The 25014-nt window shown below is 42.6% G+C and overlaps 1 protein-coding gene across 6 annotated transcripts in view; it reads right to left on the bottom strand.

Moving 5' to 3' along the window:
- Positions 1-21306, bottom strand: part of EZH1 (enhancer of zeste 1 polycomb repressive complex 2 subunit) — an 800790-nt gene extending 779484 nt beyond the window's left edge. For 3 of the 6 annotated variants that reach the window (XM_073608276.1, XM_073608272.1, XM_073608277.1), the window contains exon 1: positions 21156-21306. Coding sequence is in view for 1 of the 6 variants with exons in the window: in XM_073608278.1 (XP_073464379.1) it covers positions 21156-21164 (9 nt within the window). In the remaining 5 variants the exon portion in view is untranslated. Of the gene's footprint in view, positions 1-10155; positions 11413-21105 lie in introns of those variants that run through there. The other 3 variants (XM_073608274.1, XM_073608278.1, XM_073608273.1) reach the window with 3 other exon arrangements.
- Between the last annotated feature and the right edge of the window lie 3708 nt (positions 21307-25014).

Genomic DNA, 25014 nt, shown 5'->3' with positions numbered 1-25014 from the left:
AGAGCCCGCCTTTCCAATCCCATTACTAAACATTCCTTGGCTATATGGGACAAATTTAAAATTTCTCATAATCTTCAATCACCACATAATCCCCTCCTTTCTTTTCTCAAGAATCCAGCTTTCTACCCTGCCTGGAAATTTTCGAACTCTTTTGCAGCATGGTCAACTACGAATTTGACCCGGCTACACAAATTGACCATTGATCATTTTTGAAAAAAAAAAAATCATTTTTGAAAAAAATGTTCAGCTCTTTCAGCTAATGATGGGACTTCAACTTTTTTACTACTATTTATACTTTTTAAAATATTAAGCTTTTTAACACTTTTCACAGCTACTCCAACCACACAACAGTTACTCAAGCCACTCCAGCCAGTTACTCCGCCCACTCCAGTTGTAGACTACTGTAGGAGGAGGCAAGAACACTTCACACAATTTCGCCAGAAATTGTAGCTTTTCTAGTTTTGTATGTGTTTTCCCAAGTAATGGTTGTGAATATGTTTCTCTTCAATTTGTTGCAAGTGTTGACGAAGAACAGGATCAAACCTTGCACAAAGCTTTATTAGATCAATAAAATTACCACTATTCTCTTCCTCTAAATTATCTCTGTGTCCTTGAATGGTAAGTTATGGCATGATAAGAATTGAACAGTGGCTATAAGCCTTTCCAGAATTTCATGCCAACGTTTCTTTTCCAGGAGTATCTACTTTTGCACCGACGCATCAATAGTTTTCCCACATCTAAATCTTTTCTCAGTTTCCATCCATGTGATGATGTTCTCTAAGTGGTCAAAATTGTTTTCATGAAGACCAAGTCGATTGCTCAGGTTCTTCCAGTCATTGCAGCCATCAGACACTAAAGCGCTCCGTAATGGTGAGAACAAACGACAGGCAAAACAGAAAACACAGTCCTTGCTTCTGGAATAAACTAACCAGCGCCTATCTTGTGTTTCCTTGTTGTTTAGAACCCTGGTGTAATGAAAGTTAGAAAAATGTCTTTTTCCACTGTCTAATGGAAAAGTTACCTTTTCTTCCCTTACTGGTCCTTTCTGAATATAACAGATTCTGTCTTTATCTTCCAATGGGAAAATCCATTCTCCAGGATCATAACTTAGAGGCTGATATGAAGACTCTGGTTGCTCAGAACCTGAAACATGAGGCTTTTTTTTTTCAATTCCTTCTTCTGTGCTACACAAAATGGTACACAATTCAGATTCAGCAGAAGTGCTTGGCTGTGAATCATCTTCTCTTTCAGTCAAAACTGATTCCATCGTCTCATGTTCACACTCAGGCATCTCTTTACTTGTACTTATCTTGCCTGTCTTCAAAAACGTATGCATAGAGCCATGTAATTCCTGTTTGCATTCCTCAAAAGCAATATTCTTTTTTCTTTTTTGGTACCAAACTAAAATTTTTGCCCGTTGTCACATTCTCTTCCACTTTTATGCATATTTGTTTTAAAATTATGGAAAACTAATGTAAATTCTGCTAATCTAGTAATCACACACAGTTTAGTAATAACACACACAGTTTTAGAAGAAAATAAACAAAATGTTAAAAAGACCAATGCAAGAACAGAATTGAATTGAATCAAAGTGGTTTCTGCTTCTGGTCTCTCAATTGGTCAGACTGTTTTCACGCTAAATCACTTCCTTGCTGTTGTCACGTCCTTTATAAGCAAACAAATACACTGATTAACAAGTGTACTTGCAATAATATTTCGCAACTTTATAAAATACAAATGCACAAAGAGGAATTGGAGGTGCCGCCGTACATCAAGAAATGGGAAATGGAATTAGGTTCACAATGTAGTAATCACACTTTAGTAAAAATTTTGAAATTGGTACACTATACCTCTGCAGACACTAAGAGGATTGAGACAAATTACAAGTGTTTATCAAGATGGTATGGAACACCAGACAGGACTAGTAAATTTCAACCAGAGAAATCTGCGGACTGTTGGAGAGGATGTAAGGCTGTAGGAAAAATGGCCCATATATGGTGGGATTGCCCCATCATTAAAGAATTCTGGAAGGAAATTTTACAGTTGATAAAGGAAATTACTGATAGGGAGATCCCGGAAGAACCGTGGGCATATCTGTTTCATGGAACAGTTGAATCAGTTAAACAATATAAAGCATCTGACGAGCTAAGTGGGTAGAGATCAGTATTTCCAAAGATACTAGAAACATTTTTTAAGTACCATCATCCCTAAAGTAGTAAATCAAAAATATATGTGAGAAATGGGATTTTAAAGGTACACTTAAGATAAGGAAAACACACTGTCAGTTAAAAATTATACCAAATATTTATTAATACAATTTTACAAAAAAGGACAGTAAAATGTGAAAACAGTTTTACATTCATAGTCAAAGGTAAACATCCTCAACCTAATATTGACACATGAAGGGAAAGAGCTGTAGTCACAAAGAATTCTGATCATAACCACGTCCACAAATTTCAACATGTTTCGCCAGGAAGGCTTCAACAGGAAAATGGACGAGGCTTTTCAATTATTCAACAACAACATTCATAATAAAAGCAACCTTGGATGTTTTAAAGAAGAAAACAAAAAATAAAAGTGAATACATGGAAATGATACATGAAACATTTGTATTTATACAACTTGAAAGCTCTTTAGCTTGTGCAATCATGACTCCACCAAAACCCCCTCCAAAAACAAAAATTACAAAAATTACACCAACCCCCCCCCCCACACACACACACCCCTAACCCCAACCCAGGCTTTCACCCTCCCCCCTTCATTGCTCCCAACCAACACAACCCCTACGTCAACTCCATACCTCTATAGAGAGTTCCAGGGAAGTCGCAGGACCCGAAGTGTCAAGTGAGAGGAGAGGGGAGGAGGGGTACCCCCAGAGTTGACTCCCCCTGTGCCTGATCACCCGTAGGGAGGGATGTGTATTCTTATAGATGAAGACCATCACAGGCAGAGAAAATGATTACAGTATCTGTAATATATATCATAGATAGTAAAAATACACGCATGTTACGGGTGAGGGGAGAAAGAGTCCACAGCAGTAACTAATCAGTGGACCATACTCACCGACACCCCGTGATATAGGAAAATATTTGTATTGGGAGCTCATGAGGACTGATGGCACAATATCAATTGTAAAAAGGCAGCTATGTGAGAGGGGGCAGGGCTACTCCATAGTTTCTGAAAAAATATATAAAGATGAATGTACCTATATTAAAGTTTTATGTAACAAAAAGCATATATATATATATATATATATATATATATATATATATATATACACACACTGTGTCTTTAAATCTTCAAGAGCACCTGCTCACCTTAAAAGGGTTCACACCGCTGTGTAGAAAACTACGTCACGTTTCTACTGGTGTTGCTAAAGAGACATCCAAAGATGATGGACCACAAAGGGTAGTCACTTCCTATATTTCAAATAAGAGGAAAAAAAAAAAAAAAAAAGGGAAAGGGATAAGAAAGAGATAAGGCACCCAAAATAGTGCTTAGTTTTCAGTTGAATATATCGCAAAGTGCTGGACCTACTAACGGTCATTGTTGGTTTTACCTGGTATCGGCGTCTATGTTTAGCATGAGCTCCCAAACTGCTAACACAAGCATCTAAATGTGTGGGGTTTAAATATCCCTCCCCATGGCGCCAAAATGCTGCGTATGTCATCACGCTGCACCGGCGCCAAGCAGACGCAAAGGGGAAGTTCCAGGTCCCTGGACTGAATACCGGGAACCGGAAACAACAAACCGGAAGTAGAAACTACTTCTGGTTGCCAAAAACAGCACTGTGACTCACATTGGAGACAGTGCTGAGCCAAGAGAGTGGAAGCACTTGGACAGATGGTATGTTAATGGCTATGGAATACGGTTGGACCGGGATGCCATTGGCCATAAGGAAACCTCAAGGCAGGCATGTGCACCCCCCCAGAAGAGAGAAGCCCGAGGGGGATGTGTGCCCAACCTAGTCCACACCCTTGGGCGTCCATACGGGGATCAAATGGCACTGGACTGGGGAAAAACGAAGCCCGGGGAGGGGTAAAAAAAAAAAAGACCACAAAGTTTGGATGTGGTCATGATTGTACATCACAATAAATCATTTACAAAGATGCACCCCCAATCTGCATCCACATATAGAAGATTACATCAATATACACATCATTATAATCAACTTTATGTATGTATTATTTTCCCTTTTCTGAAAGATGTATTGTTTCTAATAAAGGCAACCCTGGCCTAGACAGCTAACCCGGAATTGGTCGCGGTAAAAGTAAACGTCAGTAAACGCGGTGAATGTTGCCAAGACGGGGGAAAGAGGGAAGAAGGGGGGGGTGGGAGAAAGGGGGGGGGGCACATTTAGGAATAAATATCTTGGTCTATATAGCCAGATGGATCACTCAAAACCAGGCACATTCTCCCAAAAGGACATAAGTGGCAAATCTCAATAAGGGATGATGTTTATAGAAAAGGCTTATAGCTAATACCCTCATTGAGGCCAGGGGACCGAGTAGCCTGTAAACAGTAGATCCATCTCGTCTCCAATTGGAGAAGTTTATTGCCTATATCACCGCCTCGTTCATGTTCTGGAATATGTTCGAGACTGAAAAAGCCAATGACTTTTAAATCAAAATTGTGATATAGCCCCACATGACGGCTAATGGGTGTTTCCATCCTATGTTTGGAGATAAGGGACACATGGTCCCTGATTCTACAAAAAAGTGGGCTCTTTGTTTTTCCCACATAAAATGCCCCACAATGACACTTCATTAAGTATACAGAACCAACCGATTGGCAGTTGGTTCTATATTTGGGGGTCCAGATGTTATTGTTGGGAAGAGTGACATTGTTCCCTTCTATGAATGATTTCGGTACTGGTCTGTACCAGTCAGTATTACGTATAATATCAAAACACATTTGCTCATATTGTTTTGTGTCCATTAGAACAAAGTTCCCACTTTTGTCAATGGTTTTTTTTTTGTTTAATAAGTTTTTATTAGAGAAAAATATATAACAGAGATATAATTATAACTCGAAGTAGAAAATATTTCCATTTTAACAATAATAGCATAGTAAAAGAGAGACAGTACTCACATACCGTATTAGTTAGGAAAATTCCGTAATTGCCTCTAAATAGATACATAGAGTCAACGTACTAGCCGATTAGGCAGAGAGTATATATGTGAGTACCATATGTCGGGTGTAATTACATAAAAAGTATGATACATTGGTTTATTGAAAATAGACAATTGAAAGGCAAAAAGAAAAGGGGGGGAAATATAAAAGAGGAGGGAATAAAAGGAAAAAGGTGGGAAAGAAAGAGAAGGGAGGTGAAGGGATGCTGGCGTGCAGGGCCATGTACCGAAAGGAAGGTTGTATTAGTGAGGTGAACAACAATGCTAGGGGGCTAATTCTGATTGATTAGTTTAAGGGGTTTCGGTAATGAGATTTTTATATGAGGAAGTAGTCTGAAATTTTTTCCATGAGTCCCATATGAGGGAATGTTTTTGAGAGGTCCCTCTGAGGTCGTGGGTGATACTCTCCATGAGGTGTACGTTGTCAATCATGTGTAGCCAGTTTTTAGTAGAAGGAATTACTGGTTGACCCCATAAGGTGGGAATCAAGGCCTTGGCAGTGTTCAGGAGATGAGGAATAATTGAGCGTTTGTACGACCTTATGGGAGTTTTTGTAACATGGAAGAGGATAGCCCAGGGATCGTTTGGTATGTGAACGTCGGCAATCTGAAAGATCAGATCACGAATGGCATCCCAGTATGGACGGATAAATGGACAGAACCACCATATGTGTGCATGGGTAGCTCTGTTCCCACAGTTCCTCCAGCACATAGGGGAACTGGCAGGAAACATTTGGTGCATTCTAACTGGGGTGTAATGCCATCTAGTGAGCAACTTATAGTTGACCTCCGACATTTTTGAGGCTAGGGACGAGGTGTGGGCTAATTGTAAGATCCTATCCTTTTGAATATCCATCAGGGGAAAATCAAATTCAGCTTCCCATTTAGTCAAGTAATGTGGGAATCCGGGATTTTGAAGAGCGATAAGGGCTTTATAAAATAGCGAAATGCTATGTAGGGGAGGGTCTTTTGGATAAAATATTGCTTCTATATCGTTTAAATCACTAACGCCCCTAAGTGGAGTAGCGAGAGAGCTTAGGAAGTGTTGTATCTGGTGGTATCTCCATTCATCTAGATACGTGACAGGTTTAGGGGCGAGGATCAAAGATAGTGGTTTTAGTACATTACCATTAAGAATATGGTGGAGCAAAAGAGGTTCTTCCAGTCTCCATGTCTTAAAACCTGAATCCAGAAGACCCGGCAAAAAGTATGTATGATTAAGGAGAGGTAATAGGGGGGAGTCATAAGCCCAAGAGAGTTTTTTATGTAAGGCGTCCCAGACATCTAAAGAGGATATGGTGAGAGTCGAGGTAGTGCGAGCAAGGTTTCTGTGGGATTTGGGTATCCAGGGAGCCACTGAGAGGTCCATGCCACTCAAGAAATACTCAATTTGTACCCATAACTTGGAGTTAAGAGCATATTTCCACCCAGCAAGCCTGGCTAATATAGTCGCTTGATAATATGCTTTGAAATTGGGAAGTGCCAGGCCACCTGAGCATTTGGAACGAAACAATGTCTCCCTGGATATTCTAGGATGTTTGTCCTTCCAGATAAAACGGGAAACCATGGATTGTAAGATAGAAAAAAACCCCACTGGAATATTCAATGGTAGCATTTGAAAAAGGAAGAGAATGCGAGGTAAAATATTCATTTTAATTATACTTACTTTCCCTAACCAGGTGTGAGACAGGTTGGACCAGTTTCGTAAGTCATTTCTGATCCTATTTAGCATGGGGATATAATTATATCGAAAAAGAGAGTGGAGCTTGGGGGTAAGATAAATGCCTAAGTATTTTATACATTTTTGTTCCCATCTAAATGGAAAGAGGGGTTTGAGCGAGAGGGCCTCAGACTTAGGGATGTTAATGTTTAAAATTTCCGATTTAGATAGGTTTATTTTGAAGTTGGAAATTGAGTGGAACGAGGAAAATTCAGACATCAAATTGGGGATCGAAGTACGTGGTTGTTGGATAAAAAATAGAACATCATCTGCATAGGCTGCTTGTCAATGGTTTTATTACGATGTTCTTATTGGACCTCAAGTCATGTAGTGCCTTTTTTAGGTGTTTAGATAAATTGCCCGGAGGGCCAGTTAGCCAATTAATAGATTCAATCTCTTTAGCGACCTGGATCACGAAGGCCCACAGGTTGGAGTTTCCCTGTAAGACAGGGAAAGACTTGGATTTGGGTTTATATGTCTTTGGTGTCTCAAAAGTTATTCCAACAGAAGATATGGAAGGAGGATTATAGGAATAGAGAGGGTTGTTAGATAGGCCAACCCCCCGATTATCAGATTGGGAGACCTCCGGTCCAGGTGGGTTAAATATCCAGCCCGCCTCCTCGGGGTTGCTCTCCTCCCACAGATCCATTAAATCCTGAAGAGCTCGTAGGTCCTCAAAGGTAACGCTTTCTAAGTTAGCATTGTGTGAATTCGATATCTCAACGTTATTTGGATCTTTGTCATATAGAACTTTATACATGAGGTGTCTGGCAAAAAGGTGCAGATCCTTGATCAGTCCAAATTTAATTGCCTCCTCATCCGGACAGAACGTGAGACCTAATTCCAAAAAGGTGGTCTCATCCTCTGTCAGGGGATGTGAGGACAAGTTTATAATGTCAAATTTACCCCCGGTTACCATCAGGGATGGAACCGGGACCCTCTACTTTAACGGTTGGCTCGTTGCTCGTGCAGGAGTAGGTGTAGGTAAAGAATTACGCCTAGAGTCCAAGGTATTGGAACTGAATATGGGTGCCATCCGGGAATCTGTAGGGAAGGCAGTCGTGGCTGGATGTTGTTCCAACATTTGTTGGGACATAGGTCCCGCCGGTGTTGAGACCGGGTTCAAGTTTACTGTAGGAGTGGTTAATGTCACAAGTGAATGGTATTGTATGTTACCATTTCTTGAGGTATTGGGGGTTACACCGCCACGTGGGCGTTGCAGACGTGTTTTCTTGTCATTACTTTTATCATAAGTTGACCTGGGGCGTTCTTGTGAGCTTGTTTCGCTGTCTTTTTTTCTTTTTCTTGAAGCCCCACTAGAATCGCTATGATGTGTAGCTATCGGGACATAAGAGGCTGAGGACATGGATGAGCTGTCGGATTCAACCAGATCAACATTATGAGTCGGGGGAGCCCGACTATATGTGGTCCTCCGACGGGGATGATGGCCCTGTTGGTGCAACTTATATGCTTGGTCCTGATCGTATGCTTTTTATCTCTCATAAATTTGTTTTCTTTGGTTTTGATTAAATTTGTGGCATATTTTGTTAAATGTTCTTTCAGAATCTTATCTTTTCCAAGAAAGCAATTGTGAGAGGATAAATGGCCATGATCCTCCTGCCATTTCAGAATTTCTTTATCTAGTTCCCCAATGTCTATTTTATATTGGTCACTAAGTATTTGCATCATTTGCAGGGAGCAAGCCTGTAGGTTTGCTTCCCATGCTTTTTTTTACATTTGGTTCAACCTTCTTTATATTTGGGAAAATTTGGATACGCAGACCCCATGGTATGATCTGGTTTGTCACATATTTTCCAAAATATTCCTTATGCCAAAATAAACGGGTTTTTCTTTCAACCAGACGCTGTAACCCCAGAAAATAGGTATCTACCTCAGCTTCAGTGACATCATCTTTGGATCGAACCTGCTGATGTCTAAGACCACTGCTTGCCACTTAGATGAATCGAGAAAAACAAAAAAAATACTAATAAAGTTAAATCACAATGAAGAGATACATAGAAAGAGTGCAAAAATGCAGGAAATATCATTTGCGTATATTCACAAAAGGAATAATCAAAAATTTTCACAAAAAAACAAATAGACTTGGTTACTGGTCTCTTATTCCCAAGAAAGAGTTCATCATGGGTGTGTTATCCACCCGGTATTATGACGAGCTAAGTGGGTAGAGATCAGTATTTCCAAAGATACTAGAAACATTTTTTATGTACCATCATCCCTAAAGTAGTAAATCAAAACTATATGTGAGAAATTGGATTTTAAAGGTACACTTAGTATAAGGAAAAAACACTGTCAGTTAAAAATTATACCAAATATTTATTAATACAATTTTACAAAAAAGGACAGTAAAATGTGAAAACAGTTTTACATTCATAGTCAAAGGTAAACATCCTCAACCTAATATTGACACATGAAGGGAAAGAGCTGTAGTCACAAAGAATTCTGATCATAACCAAGTCCACAAATTTCAACATGTTTCGCCAGGAAGGCTTCATCAGGAAAATGGACAAGGCTTTTCAATTATTCAACAACAACATTCATAATAAAAGCAACCTTGGATGTTTTAAAGAAGAAAAAAAAATTAAAGCGAATACATGGAAATGATACATGAAACATTTGTATTTATACAACTTGAAAGCTCTTTAGCTTGTGCAACCATGACTCCACCAAAACCCCTCCAAAAACAAAAATTACAAAAATTACACCAACCACACCCCCCCCCCCCCCCAAACACACACACCCCTAACCCAAACCCAGGCTTTCACCCTCCCCCCTCCATTGCTCCCAACCAGCACAACCCCTACGTCAACTCCATACCTCTATAGAGAGTTCCCGGGGAAGTCGCAGGACCCGAAGTGTCAAGTGAGAGGAGAGGGGAGGGGAGGAGGGGTACCCCCAGAGTTGACTCCCCCCTGTGGTCCAGAAAATTGCCTGATCACCCGTAGATAGGGAGGTAAAACCTACAATGACCGTTAGTAGGTCCAGTACTTTGCGATATATTCAACTGAAAACTAAGCACTATTTTGGGTGCCTTATCTCTTTCTTATCCCTTTCTCTTTTTTAGGTTGAGGATGTTTACCTTTGACTATGAATGTAAAACTGTTTTCACATTTTACTGTCCTTTTTTGTAAAATTGTATTAAAGTGGTGTTCCGGCCGAAATGATACTTTTTAATTAAAAAAACCCCCATTAATACACAAGCTTAATGTATTCTAGTAAAGTTTGTCTGTAAACTAAGGTCTGTTTTGTTAGTTTATAGCAGTAGTTTGTTATTTTGTAAACTTACAGCAGGCCGTGGCCATCTTAAGTGTGGGCATCTGAAGCCAGACTGTATTCCTGGATCTCATCCTTGAAGATCTCGCACATGCTCAGTGCAGCACAAGTAGTGTATTAGGTTTCAGGTTAGGTTTCCATAGCAACGGCAGTGTCAGAGGAAGTTGCCGCCCCTTCCCAGAAGGCATTGCAAACAGGAAATGATGCGGCCAGGGAGGAGGAAGTGAAAAATGAATACAGCAGATATACAGTAAGCGCTGAGAAAAAAAATTTTTAAATATCCAATTCGTTTACAGTGCACAGTTTAGTGAGGGATGCTGAAGAGTTGTAAAAGTGGGTGGAACTCCACTTTAATAAATATTTGGTATAATTTTTAACTGACAGTGTTTTTTCCTTATACTAAGTGTACCTTTAAAATCCCATTTCTCACATATATTTTTAATATAAAGCATCTATTGCCTCGATTCTGCTGAATGTGGTGATAAGCCAGATACCGAAAAAATGGCAGGAAAAGGATTGCCCCAAGATTCGGGATTGGATTTTTTGTGTTAATGAAATTTACAATATAGAGAGCTCAGATTATAGGGAGTGGAACCAGAAGAGAAGGAACGCAGGGATAAATTGAAGAAGTGGCAAGCCTTTAAAAAAACATGGAGATATGTTGAGGAGATTATTCGCTAAGTGTAAAGAGGATAATGATTTGAAAATGGTAGAAGGAACCCTAGCCTTTAGTGGAAACTGCAAGAGTGGGGAGGGAGGAGGGTGGGAGGTTTTAGTATAATGGTAGGGGAAGGTGAATCTATGGCCTTGTTTTTGCTTCTTCAATAATTGCTTTGGATAATTGGTATTTTGTTTCTTTGTTTTTTATATGTAAAAAATTAAATAAATATTAAAAAAAAAAAAAAAAAGTGTACTTGTATAATGAGTTTTTCCAGTGTATATCTGACACAAAGCTAAGAGGCAGTCCAATCCAGTTCAGAGGTAGTCCAATCTGTGGGACAGTTAAACCCAGCTATAGGACTGTGACAATCCAATCCACCTAAGAGACAGTCCAATTCAGATAAGGGACAGTCCCAGATAAAGGACAGTCCAATCCAGCTGAGGGACAGCCCAATCCAGCTGAGGGACAGCGCAACCCAACTAAGAGGTAGCACAACCCAACTAAGGGACAACCCAAGCTGAGAGACAGTCCAGCCCACCTGTGAGACAGTCCAGCCCACCTGTGAGACAGTCCAGCCCACCTGTGAGACAGTCCAGCCCACCTGTGAGACAGTCCAGCCCACCTGTGAGACAGTCCAGCCCACCTGTGAGACAGTCCAGCCCAGCTAAGAAACACAGTCACAGACCTCACATCCATGAAACAAGAGATGGTCAGTGTCATGGAACGTCCCACACTCCGCCTGAGTGCTTCCATCAGTATACCACTTCCTTGTAGTCTGGATACAGATATCAGATATTATTATTATAACCTCTCTGAGCACAAAACAAGGCGACACTTGCTTGTTGCTAACATGGACTGACTCTTTATTTGAGATCTCACACAAATATATACACAGCAGAATGACTAAAACCTAACCTAATTAACATGAGCTAATTAACTAATCCTTTTACCCAGACTAAGTGACTACATCTCCTAGCTCATTGACTATTCAACACACATTACCATAAACATCAACACAGGGTTAATTAGAACAAGCAACGAGTTGAATACCCTTAGAACCTGTAGTAAGCCAGACTAAACTCATTTACATTAAACACATTATAGCTGACATCAGACAGGTGAGTGGAGTTGATGACATTAGCATCTTCTCACAGTATGAGTCCCAACAGTATGACTCAGTCACTATTTCTACTATGGCAAATACAGGGTCCCCAGAGTCTGTGTGTCCTGGGGGACAAGGACCCGAAGCCAAAGTAACAACACCTCAAGGGTACCCCAAATGCCAGGGCCCATAATCTGTAGGCAAGAGGCTCACATTCAGTCCCCTCCAAAAGCCTCTATCCCGGGTGAGTCTGTCACAGTCAGAGACTGCGTGGGCATGATACAGGAAATGGTCAGAGACTGCATGGCCATGAAACAGTAGATGGTTTTATTTTGGTAATGACAAGCAAACTCTTACCTGGCTAACACGGTAACAAACGGAGCCACAGACAGGGAGCTGACAATCACACCACAAAGATGCAGGAGATGGTCAGAGACTGTGTGGAAAATGATACAGGAGATGGTCAGACAAGGAGACAGGAGACGGTCAGAGACTGTGCAGGCAATGATACAGGAGACGGTCAGAGACTGTGCAGACAATGATACAGGATACGGTCAGAGACTGTGCAGACAATGATACAGGAGACGGTCAGAGACTGTGCAGACAATGATACAGAAGACGGTCAGAGACTGTGCAGACAATGATACAGGAGACGGTCAGAGACTGTGCAGACAATGATACAGGAGAAGGTCAGAGACTGTGCAGACAATGATACAGGAGAAGGTCAGAGACTGTGCAGACAATGATACAGGAGACGGTCAGAGACTGTGCAGACAATGATATAGGAGACGGTCAGAGACTGTGCAGACAATGATACAGGAGACGGTCAGAGACTGTGCAGGCAATGATACAGGAGACGGTCAGAGACTGTGCAGACAATGATGCAGGAGACGGTCAGAGACTGTGCAGACAATGATACAGGAGACGGTAAGAGACTGTGTGCGGACAATGATACAGGAAATGGTCAGAGACTGTGTGCAGACAATGATGCAGGAAATTAGGGGTGCAACGGATCAAAAAACTCACGGTTCGGATCATTCCTCTGATCAGGAGTCACGGTTCGGATCATTTTGGGATCAACAAAGAAATCTCCCCCACCGTAATATCCACGTCATCTCCCCCACTGTAATAATATCCAAAATCTCCCCCACTGTAATATCCACGTCATCTCCCCCACTGTAATAATATCCAAAATCTCCCCCATTGTATTTGGCAGGGTATTGCAGAGTATTGGCAGGGTATGGGCAGGGTATGGCAGGGTATTGGCAGAGCATGGCAGAGTATTAGCAAGGTATTGGAGTGTATTGGCAGAGTATGGCAGAGCATGGATGGATGGATGGATCCATGGATGTGACTGCAATTTCACTGCTGCCATCCGATCTCTCCCCTCCACTGTACAGATCAGTACACAGAGGGGAGAGAGGAACCGGCGTCATGACATGACGCCGGCTTGTTTACAAGTGATCGCTCCGTCATTTGACGGAGCGATCTCGTGGTAAACGGCCGCCGGGTGTACCAAGATGGCCGCCGCCTTTCCTAAGGCCGAGGCAGCGGCGTGCTCCGCGGAGCGCATGTGTGCTGATCCGAACAGGTTGAACCGTTCGGATCACGGATCGGTGACGATCCCTTGTACCCCTACAGGAAATGGACAGAGACTGCACGGACATGATACAGGATGCTGATAGGGGAAAACAACAGAATGAGCATAATCGATAACTTATCAATGTAATGCTTCTTAATTATCAGCAGGTTTAGGGAGAGGGTAAATAACACTGCTGTATTAGTTAACTATAATAGGGTTGTGGTCCATCCTGGCTTTACTGTCTGGCAGAGGAATATGAATCACAAAAATGGGTGCACAGAATTATAAATCTTTTGGTAGATGAAAAATTTCACACGTGTGTGAATAGCTGTTTGCCTGGCGTTCATTTTGAAAGCAGAACTGCAGCACGATAAATAAAAGAAGCCCATTAAAAATAAAATAAGCCCTCCAGTTTGAACGACAGCCAGCCTCATTCGACAGCCTTCCTCAAAGCCCACACTGGAATGTACATGCCCTCAGCCTGTCATTCAACATGTAAGGAGAAGCAGCACAATGATGATCCCATCCAGTGGGGGCTGGTACTCAAAATTTTTGGAGGGGCGCAAAAAAAAAAAAAAACTGAAAAAAAACATCAATTGTAGCCTCACTGTGCTATCAAATGCAACCACTGTGCCATCAAACGCCGCCACTGTTCCCCATCAAATGCAGCCTCACTGTGCCCCATCAAATGCCACCACTGTGCCCCATATAATGCAGCCTCACTGTGCCCAATCAAATGCAGCCTCACTGTGCCCAATCAAATGCAGCCTCACTGTGCCCAATCAAATGCAGCCTCACTGTGCCCAATCAAATGCAGCCTCACTGTGCCCAATCAAATGCAGCCTCACTGTGCCCATCAAATGCCACCACTGTGCCCCATATAATGCAGCCTCACTGTGCCCAATCAAATGCAGCCTCACTGTGCCCAATCAAATGCAGCCTCACTGTGCCCAATCAAATGCAGCCTCACTGTGCCCAATCAAATGCAGCCTCACTGTGCCCAATCAAATGCAGCCTCACTGTGCCCATCAAATGCCACCACTGTGCCCAATCAAATGCAGCCTCACTGTGCCCAATCAAATGCAGCCTCACTGTGCCTAATCAAATGCAGCCTCACTGTGCCCAATCAAATGCAGCCTCACTGTGCCCAATCAAATGCAGCCTCAGTGTGCCCAATCAAATGCAGCCTCAGTGTGCCCAATCAAATGTTGCCAGGGGACAAATTACGTGCAGCCAGTCTGGAGAGTCACCGTCCGCTTATGGTGGCACCAATCCCCCCGGCTAAGCACGCCCATAATATTTACAAGTGCAGCGTTACATACAGCAAGCCGGCTGCCCGCCCACCTGCCCAGGGCTGTATTTGTGCAGGAGAAGGCCGCGGGAGCTGGGACTCAGGAGGATGGGTCGGGGGGCTGTTTTCGCGTGGGGCGGCTTTTTGCCCCCCCTGCAAAGTGCCGTCCTAGGCCTGGGCCTTGTCGACCTAGGCCAAGACACAGCACTGAGACAGGGTACTGGGGACAGACCATGAGACAGACAGGGTATTGGGGACAGACAGGGTAAAGACCATGACCATGAGACCATAAAAAGACATGGTAACATACAGACAGCATGTAGTAGAGATGTACTATACCTGCTCCTCGTTCCCCTACCCTACTAAAGGCACCATGAGAAGCTGGCGACACGTGATGTTGTCTTTGAGCTTCCTGCAGGCTGCAGTGAAATCTGGGAATTGTAGTCTCTGCAGAGCACAGACACCAGAGGGCCAAGTCTGTCACTCCAAATCGCTCCCAAAGTCAGGGTCCTTTGACAGCCTCTCTAATAACAGCCCCAGGCCGCCATAGCCAAAGCCTTCTGTTGGGGTGTCGTCCGCTGTCCATGGGCACACTTGGGCTACATACCAGCGGAGGGCTCTGTAGCTCTCGTCCAACCGCATCTCCACCTGGACCATGCCTGGTTAACTACGCTTTCCATTCCTTATGCAGTTGTTTCTCCAAAAACACCATTCGCACTTCGTACTGCGACCAGTACCTTTCCTGGAAGGAGGAGAGCAATTTTCCCTGGTGTCGCTGCACATGGGTTAGCGCTTCCTTCCAGAGTTCCCAGCAGATAGAATCATACCATCCCAGCAGGACCTGCTCTGATACTGGTCCTCTGTGCTCTATCTGCATCTCTCACAACCTCCTTCCGAATTCCTCTTCCATGGCAGCTGGTATCTGTACCTCTCCTCCTCTCCTGCTATCCAGACCTTGGATCCAGGTGGAGGCTTAGATGTCCCAGACTGCAAGAAGCATCCCACTGCTTGCCACCAATGTAACGAAACGTCCCACACTCCACTTCAGTGCTTTCGTCATATACCGCTTCCTCCCAGTCTGAATATGGATATCAGATATTCCAAACCGCTCACAACAAACAAGACAATACTCGTTTGGTTGCTGAACATGGACTGTTTATTGAAAACACAGGTAATACTCTGGACAATCCCCCCACCTTTGCATTCCGGGCAGGGTAGATTTTCCAATTAGCAGTGAGAGCTGTTGGAGGAATTTGCCCACACAAATCTAACAGCTAATCTACATACACATCCCATAATATCCAAGGCAGACAGACACAATAGAACATTGGAATACAGCCACACCCCAAATGGCAGAGAGCATCATGGCCTCCTTAACAACTTCAGCCCTGGAAGGATTTACCCCCCTTCCTGACCAGAGCACTTTTTGCGATACGGCACTATGTCACTTTAACTGACAATTGCGCGGTTGTGCAACGTTGCACCCAAACAAAATTGACGTCCTTTTTTTCGCACAAATAGAGCTTTCTTTTGGTGGTATTTTATCACCTCTACGGTTTTTATTTTTTGCGCTATAAACAAAAAAGTGACAATTTTGAAAAAAAAAAAAAAAAAAAAGCAATATTTTTTACTATAATAAATATCCCCAAAAAATATATAAAAAAACAAGATTTCTTTCTCAGTTTAAGCCAATATGTATTCTTCTACATATTTTTGGTAAAAAAAAATTTTAAAAAAAAAAATCGCAATAAGCGTTATAGCGACTACAAAATAGGGGATAGATTTATGGCATTTTTATTATACATTTTTTTTATTAGTAATGGCGGCGATCTGCGATTTTTATCATGACTGCAACATTATAGCAGACACATCGGACACTATTTTGGGACCATTGTCATTTATACAGCGATCAGTGCTATAAAAATGCACTGATTACTGTGTAAATGACAGAGGCGGGGAAGGGGTTAAACACTAGGGGGTGATCAAGGGGTTAAGTGTGTCCTAGGGAGTGATTCTAACTGTGGGGGGATTGCCTCACTAGAACATGACAGAGATCACTGCTCCCAATGACAGGGAGCAGTAGATCTCTGTCATGTTGCTAGGCAGAACAGGGAAATGCCTTGTTTACAATGCCGCAATTTAAAGGGGACGTATCTGTATGCCCATTTGCCCAGCCATGCCATAGTGCCGACGTATATCGTCGTGCGCTGGTCGGCATGTGGTTAATAATGTCCTTTTGCATTATATAACAGCATATCTTCCTAAATTCTTGTAACTCCTTAAAGCGGAGTTCCACCCAAATTTTGAACACTATCTGTATGTATTCTCTTCTTTGCCTAGATGCTGACATGCCGTTTAAAAAAATTTAAATCGCCGTAATTACCTTTTATTTTTCTATTCTTCTTTGCACTTCCTGGTTCTCCTCCCGTGGGAGTAGGCGTGTTTCTAGCCTCTCCCAGACTCCTGGGAGCTAGTCTCAGGCTTCTCAGGATGCCACTGAGCATGTGCGGGAATGAGCGGTGAATGCTGGGAGCACAGCATTCACCACATCCAGGAAATAAATGCTTGTGGGCTTCAAATGCCCACAATGAAGATGGAAACCGCCTGCAGTGAATAATATAAGTTATTCTTTCCGACAAAATCTGACACAGGTGGACATATTACACACAATATGTGAGTATGTAATGCTGAGAAGAAAAGTTTGTGAATGAACTCAAAAAAAAAAAAAAAACGATAGATAGGTGGACCCCCGCTTTAAAATGCCAGGACCCATAGTCGGTAGGCAAGAGGCTAGCATTCAGTTCCCTGCAAAAGCCTCTGTCCCGGGTGTGTCTGTCACACCGAGGCTGCTACAGAAAACATTGCAGAGACAGATCACTGTCTGTGTTGGGAGAAAGGGAATCTAAAAGGAAGATCCATTTTACCTATTTTTGTAATAGGATTTTATCCCAATCCCCCCTCCTATTAGATAACTGCAATCTATAGATAAGCATACATTGGAACCCTTGACTGGATGATCCATGTAGGTCCCTGAAGTATGTAGCCGCTGGGGATTTATCATTTTTTGTGGCTATACTAGCAAGATGTTCCCCCATTCTTTTACAAAATTCTCTGATAGTCTTTCCTACATAGATTTTACCACATGGGCAGATTATTTGATATATAACAAATGCTGTGGAACAATTCACAAATGGTTTAATTTTATACATACGTTTCCCTGTAGACTCACTGATTGTATTGGTCCTCATGACATACTTACATATACTACAGCGCCCGCATGGATGCATAGCTGATATAGGTGGTGCAAAGGGCAAAGTGGGATAGGTTTTCTTCCCACGAGTGTAATCACTATGGACCAAAGCATCCCCTATCGTTGGTGCACGTTTTATCTATCAGGTTTGGATGGGGACCCAATATCTTTTTTAGTCTATTATCTAGAGCTGCACGATTAATCAAGAAACGCTATCGTGATTTTTTTTCCCCGATGCGATCACGACAAAGGGTTTCTCGATCTTCCCGATCTTTGGTATGCAGAGAATTTTCTCTCTGCTCTCAGCCATCAAAAGCCAAAGTCTGGGCAGTCTGACAAGTTTTAAAACATTCTATCAGTGGAATGTTAAGTCTAAACATTGTATCAATTTGTCTTTTACATCAAAGGAATAGACTTCTGTATGTAAATTAGGAACATTTAACCAATTAAACACTAAACCTTTTTCTGACAGTTGTTGTTTTCAAGTTAAAATAATTTAAAAAACAATTAAAAATGTTTTTTTTTTTTTTTTGCTAGAAATTGCTAGACATTACTTAGAACCCCCAAGCATGATATTGATATATATATATATATATATATATATATATATATATATATATATATATATATATATATATATATATATATATATATATATATATATATTTATATATATATTTATTTATTTTTTTATTTTTTTATTTTTTTTTTTTTTTAGTAGAGACCCTAGAGAATAAAATGGTGGTGGTTGCAATATTTTATGTCACACTGTATTTGCGCAGCAGTCTTTCAAATGCAATTTTTTTAGAAAAAATTACCTTAATAAAAAAAAAAAAGCCAGTAAAGTTAGCGCAAATTTTTTTTGTATAATGTGAAAGGTTTTACGCTGCGAGAATCGTGAGAGAATTGTGATCTTCATTCTAAGCAAAAAAATTGTGATTCTCATTTTAGCCAGAATCGTGCAGCTCTACTATTATCCAACATAAGGAGGTGCCAGTGCTTACCAAGCACTTTTTTTTAAATAGTCCCAGTGAGCACCATAGGTAGTCACCAATCCCATCCTATCCAATTTCTCATTGTCCTGTTTCTCATCCTCCACCTCCAACCCCAATATTTTTTTCTCTCTTGTTCTTTAATGCTTTTGATTTAGCCTAATAATAGAATAGGGGTACCCTCGCTTTTGCAATCTCTGACTCAGTTCTCTACTCTCCTTATGAAAGTATCCAAGTTTGCAGGAACTGTCCTGTGAGTATGCCTCTACTCAGAGGCCTTGGATGATGGCTGGTGGCATGGAGGAGGGTGTTGCCAGCTGTAGGCTTTCTATATGTATTAGTCACAATCACTTGCACCCTCCTTGTGGATCAACAAGTCCAACAACTCAATTTGGTTCCTATCTGCTTTATATGTAACAAAGATATTTCTTGAGTTGTGATTGAGTTCCTCAATGAACAACTCAATTTGCTCCATTGAACCCCTCCACACCGCCAGCACATCATCAATTAATTGTACCCAGAGGGCCACCTGTTCCCTGAAAGCCGGATGGCTGTACACCTCTTCCCTCTCCCACCATCCCAGATATAAACAGGCATAGGATGGGGCACAGGAGGCTCCCATGGCTACTCCCCATTTTTGATGATAGTATTTACTATCAAAAACAAAAATGTTGTTATTTAGCACCAATTCAAGGAGATCAATCAAAAATTGATTATGCGGACCTGCTAGGGGATGTCTAATTTCAAGCCACTGGGATACCGCCTGTACCCCCACCTCATGGGAGATAGAGGAATATTTACTACTGCACCATATTATTATGTATGCACAAAGGATGGAGAGGCTTTAAGTTATAGCTTCTAATTTCCATTACATTGATGAATCAATACACTTACACACAATTCACAAAGGTATATGTTTTTGCATTTAGGTTTCCCTTTTATCACTGCACTACATACACCCAGCAACACATCACTGCACAATGTACACCCAGCAACACACCACTACACAATGTACACCCAGCAACACAGCACAACGCACACTCTAGCAACACAGCACCACAAAATGTATGCCCAGCAACACAGCACCACAAAATGTATGCCCAGCAACACAGCACCACAAAATGTATGCCCAGCAACACAGCACCACAAAATGTATGCCCAGCAACACAGCACCGCACAATGTACACCCCAGCACTACAGTACTGCACTATGCGCGCCCAGCGCAATGTACATTCAGCTGCACAGCACTGCTCAATGTAAACTCAGCAGCACTGCAACAGAGCACAGCACAATGTACATGCAGAAACAGAGCCCTGCACAATGTACACGCAGCAGCAGAACACTGCACAACTTATGCCCAGCAGAACAGCACTGCCCTAGGCACACTCAGCAAACACAACACTGCACAATGTACACCCAGCAACATAGCACAATGTAAAAACATCATCACTGCACTACGTTTTATATACTCAAACACAGCACAACGCACACTCTAGCAACACAGCACTATACTATGTACACCCAAACGTATATCACAACACTATGTACACATAGCAGCACAGCTTCATGTATACCCGGCAGCACAGCACTGCACAACCTACACCAAGCAGTACTGCAGTATGTACATACAGCTGCATAGAATTATACTATGAACACCGAGTAGCATAGCACTGCACAACGTAAACCCAACTGCACAGGATAATGTATGCCCAGCAGCACAGCACTAAGTATGTCTAGTAACACAGTACTGCACAATGTACACACAGAAGCACAGCACTACACAATGTACACTTAGCAGCACAGTGCTACACTATGCATACCCAGCAACACTGTACTATGTACACCCAGCAGCGCAGCACTAATTATACCCATCAACACAATATTACATACAGCCACTAGGCAGGCACTATCGAGTCCCTGCAAATTCTCTATCGTCTACCTTTCACCAGTTTATAAATCACAGTACCAAGAATTCTTTTCATCGTAACATTCCAGGTAAACACCTCCACACAACGGTTTACATGTTTATAAGCATATGGTGTCTGATCAACTATATAGGTGGCATTTCCCCTCAATCTTTTACACCTGCTAGCATCCCGTCACTTTCATTCTTCGTGAATTCTGTGGCACTGTACCTTAGTCATCAAGTCCCCTTGTCACCTGCCTGTCAGAATACTGCGTAATGTTTAGCATTCACTCCTTCCTCCTCTGTTCTCCAAGCCTCATTCTGGCAGTCTCTGCTTTCGTTGTTCCGTCAGATTCGGTGAGCAGTCAGAATGTGTAACGGAAGTGACGTTCCGTCGCCGCCATCTTGGTACACTCCGCATTCGTCAACAGTAAGGATACACTGAGAAGGGGGCAAGCGGCCATCTTGTTACACCCACCGGAGTTTTGCATTTTACATTTATTTAGAACAGTAAACTGAGTTTATATAGTGAAATACAGTACTTAGAACTCCATTTGAATGTTTAGATGTTGAATTTTAATAGCACCGAACTTCTGTCAGATTAGCAAACCTCTGAGATGAGCAGGCTTGCCGCTGATTTTAAAATTCAACATCTAAACAGTCAGACTGAGTTCTAAGTACTGTATATCACTATATAAACTCAGTTTACTGTTATAAATAGGTGTAAAATGCAAAACTCTGATGGGTGTAACAAGATGTCCGCTTGCCCCCTTCTCAGTGTATCGTTACTGTGGAGAAGTGCGGGGTGTAGAAAGATGGCGGCGACGAAACGTCACTTCTGCTACACATTCTGACGTGTCACCAAATCTGACGGAACACCGAATTCCAAGCCTCCAGAACAACTATTCTGTCAAACCCGTCGAAAATTCCAACCACGTCATTTCCGGAAGAAGTCTTTGACGAGTTTGCTGTATTGCCCATGCGCGCGCTTTTATTGGTTGAAAGTTATTAACTTAGATTTTTCTTCCAATAAATTAATATGTATTCAAAGAAATTGCAATGTGTGTGTATATATTAATATTATTAATTCAATTAATGTATATTTACATTAGTTATTACAGCGTTACTGATATTCATTTTTTTCTTTTTCTTCCAATGAAATAATATATATTCAAAGACTTTGAAATGTAAATGTATATATATATCCCAACTTTTTGAGATAGAAATGAGGGACACCTATCAGCAAAAGTATGCAAGCATAGGACACACCCCTTGCCACGCCCCCTTAAAGGAGAATTGTACAAAAAGAACAAGTTTGGTTAAACCCACAAGTGCTTTTTTACCACTACTATTCCTTTATTTTGGCTTTTGGAATTTACAAATGCAGCAATTTAGAAATCAGATGAAAGGTTTAGCACTGGAAAACACTTTTTGATAGATAAAAAGTGCATTTTATATACATCTATATAGATCAGACCCAACTGAGGGACAGAGGGACATTGCTCCAAATCAGGGACAGTCCCTCCAAATCAGGGACAGTTGGGAGCATACATATATATATATATATATATATATATATATACACACATACATATATATTTATATATATTAGGGATGCACCGAATGGGTTTTTTGGTGCCGAAACCGATACCGAAAATAAATCTTCCTTGATCCCGAAAACCGATATCGAAACAAAGCTGATACCGAAAGTGACTGTTTTTAAAAATATTTTTATACAGGAGATGGTCAGAGACTGGGGACATGGTAAAGGAGATGGTCAGAGACTGCAGAGATGGTACAGGAGATGATCAGAGACTGCAGAGATGGTACAGGAGATGGTCAGAGACTGAGGACATGGTACAGGAGATGGTCAGAGACTGAGGACATGGTACAGGAGATGGTCAGAGACTACAGACATGATACAGGAGATGGTCAGAGACTGCAGACATGATACAGGAGATGGTCAGAGACTGGGGACATGGTACAGGAGATGGTCAGAGACTGGGGACATGGTACAGGAGATGATCAGAGACTGGGGACATGGTACAGGGGATGGTCAGACTGCAGACATGGTACAGGAGATGGTCAGAGACTGAGGACATGGTACAGGAGATGTCAGAGACTGGGGACATGGTACAGGAGATGGGCAGAGACTGGGGACATGGTACAGGAGATGGGCAGAGACTGGGGACATGGTACAGGAGATGGTCAGAGACTGCGGACATGATACAAGAGATCAATGCAGCCTCACCAGTGCCCATCAGATGCAGCCAGCCAGTGTCCCCGGTAGTGCAGCCAGTGTCCCCAGTAGTGCAGCCTGTGTCCCCATTGCAGCCAGTGAAGAGAGAGGAGAGCCGCCGCCTGTTTGATTACAGCGACGGGAACATCACAGCTTTCATTTCAATAGCTGTGTGTTCCCCGCTGTGTGCTGTCACATACAGCCCCTCCTCCTTGTCCGGGCACTTTGATAGACAGATCACCCGTCCCATTGGACTGATGGAGGGGGGTCTGCACAGAGGGGGGTCTGCACTGAGGGGGTCTATAATGATAGATGGGGGGACCGCACTGAGGGGGGTCTGTATTGAGGGAGAGGGGTCTGTACTGAGGGGGGTTTATACTGATGAGGGGGGTCTACACTGAGGGGGTCTAAACTGATGGAGGGGGTCTGTACTTAGTGGTGGGGTTTGTACTGAGGGAGGAGGATTTATAGTGCTGGAGGGGCGGTCTGTACTTAGTGGGGGGGGTCTTTACTGAGGGAGGGGTCTGTACTGAAGGGGGACCATAGTTGGTGGAGGGGGGTGACACCAATTTCTTTTCCGCACCAGGTGACACCAGCTGTAGTGACGCCACTGGCTCTTGTCTCTGCAGCAGTTTAACTTTAATGTACAGGAGGGGGGGTTAACTATATACAGGAGGAGGGGGGGAAACTATATACAGGAGGAGGGGGGGAACTATATACAGGAGGAGGGGGGGAGAACTATATACAGGAGGAGGGGGTTAGCAATATACAGGAGGAGGGGAGTTAACTATATACAGAAGGGGGAGGGTTAACTATATACAGGAGGGGTTACTATGTACAGGGGGGAACTATGTACAGGGGGGGGTAACTATGGGGAGGGGGTAACTATGTACAGGTGGTAACTATGGCTCTGCCTGGGACACTGATTTAAGGACTGAGGCTGGGAACACTGGTGTAAAGACTGACTGTGCTGGGGGGCACCTGATGCAAGGAAGGACTCTGCTGGGGGCACCTGATGCAAGGAAGGACTCTGCTGGGGGCACCTGATGCAAGGAAGGACTCTGCTGGGGGCACCTGATGCAAGGAGGAACTCTGCTGGGGGCACCTGATGCAAGGAGGAACTCTGCTGGGGGCACCTGATGCAAGGACGGACTCTGCTGGGGACACCTGATGCAAGGACAGACTCTGCTGGGGACACCTGATGAAAGGAAGGTGGCAAGCGACGTGGCTAGTGACACGCTCAGGGATCCCACTGATTCGGCATTATGGTGAGTTGAATGATTTCATTTTATATTATAATGTAATAATAGAAATAATGCGCTTCAATCATCCTGACACCATAACAATCATGGTGCCGGGATGATTGAAGCGCTAACACCAGGTGTTTGGAGTATCTTTATCTGCTGATTGTTAAACTTTCTAGAATACACATTTTTCTATTGCTGTGTAGGATCTGGGGCTGTTGTCCCTTCATTCCTCTCTCCCCCTTTCCCTCTCCATCCCTCATTCATCTCAGACTCTAACCACACCCCCTTTGAGCCATGCCCATTTAAACCACGACCATTTTTTCGCCGCAGGTTTCTTTTTTTATTGCTATGCCACACCTACAAACGCATGCCCACCCCCTAATTATTATACGGCTCCGCCTACAGCCAAAAAAGTGTCCCACAAATTTTTTTTGCAATGTTGGCAACTATGGGATATCCCTTCTAATCTAACTCATGTATCCTCTGTGTACCCTGGACATGTCTCTGGGCCTCCATTCCTTCTAATCTAAACCATGTATCCTCTGTGTACCCTGGACCTCCATCACTTCTATTCTAATCTATGTATCCTTTGTGTACCCTGG

Source organism: Aquarana catesbeiana, linkage group LG12, assembly GCF_042186555.1.
Source record: "Aquarana catesbeiana isolate 2022-GZ linkage group LG12, ASM4218655v1, whole genome shotgun sequence".
Taxonomy (NCBI): Eukaryota; Metazoa; Chordata; class Amphibia; order Anura; family Ranidae; genus Aquarana; species Aquarana catesbeiana.
Note: the sequence above shows the minus strand (reverse complement) of the source record. Positions and strands in the feature narration are given on the sequence as shown.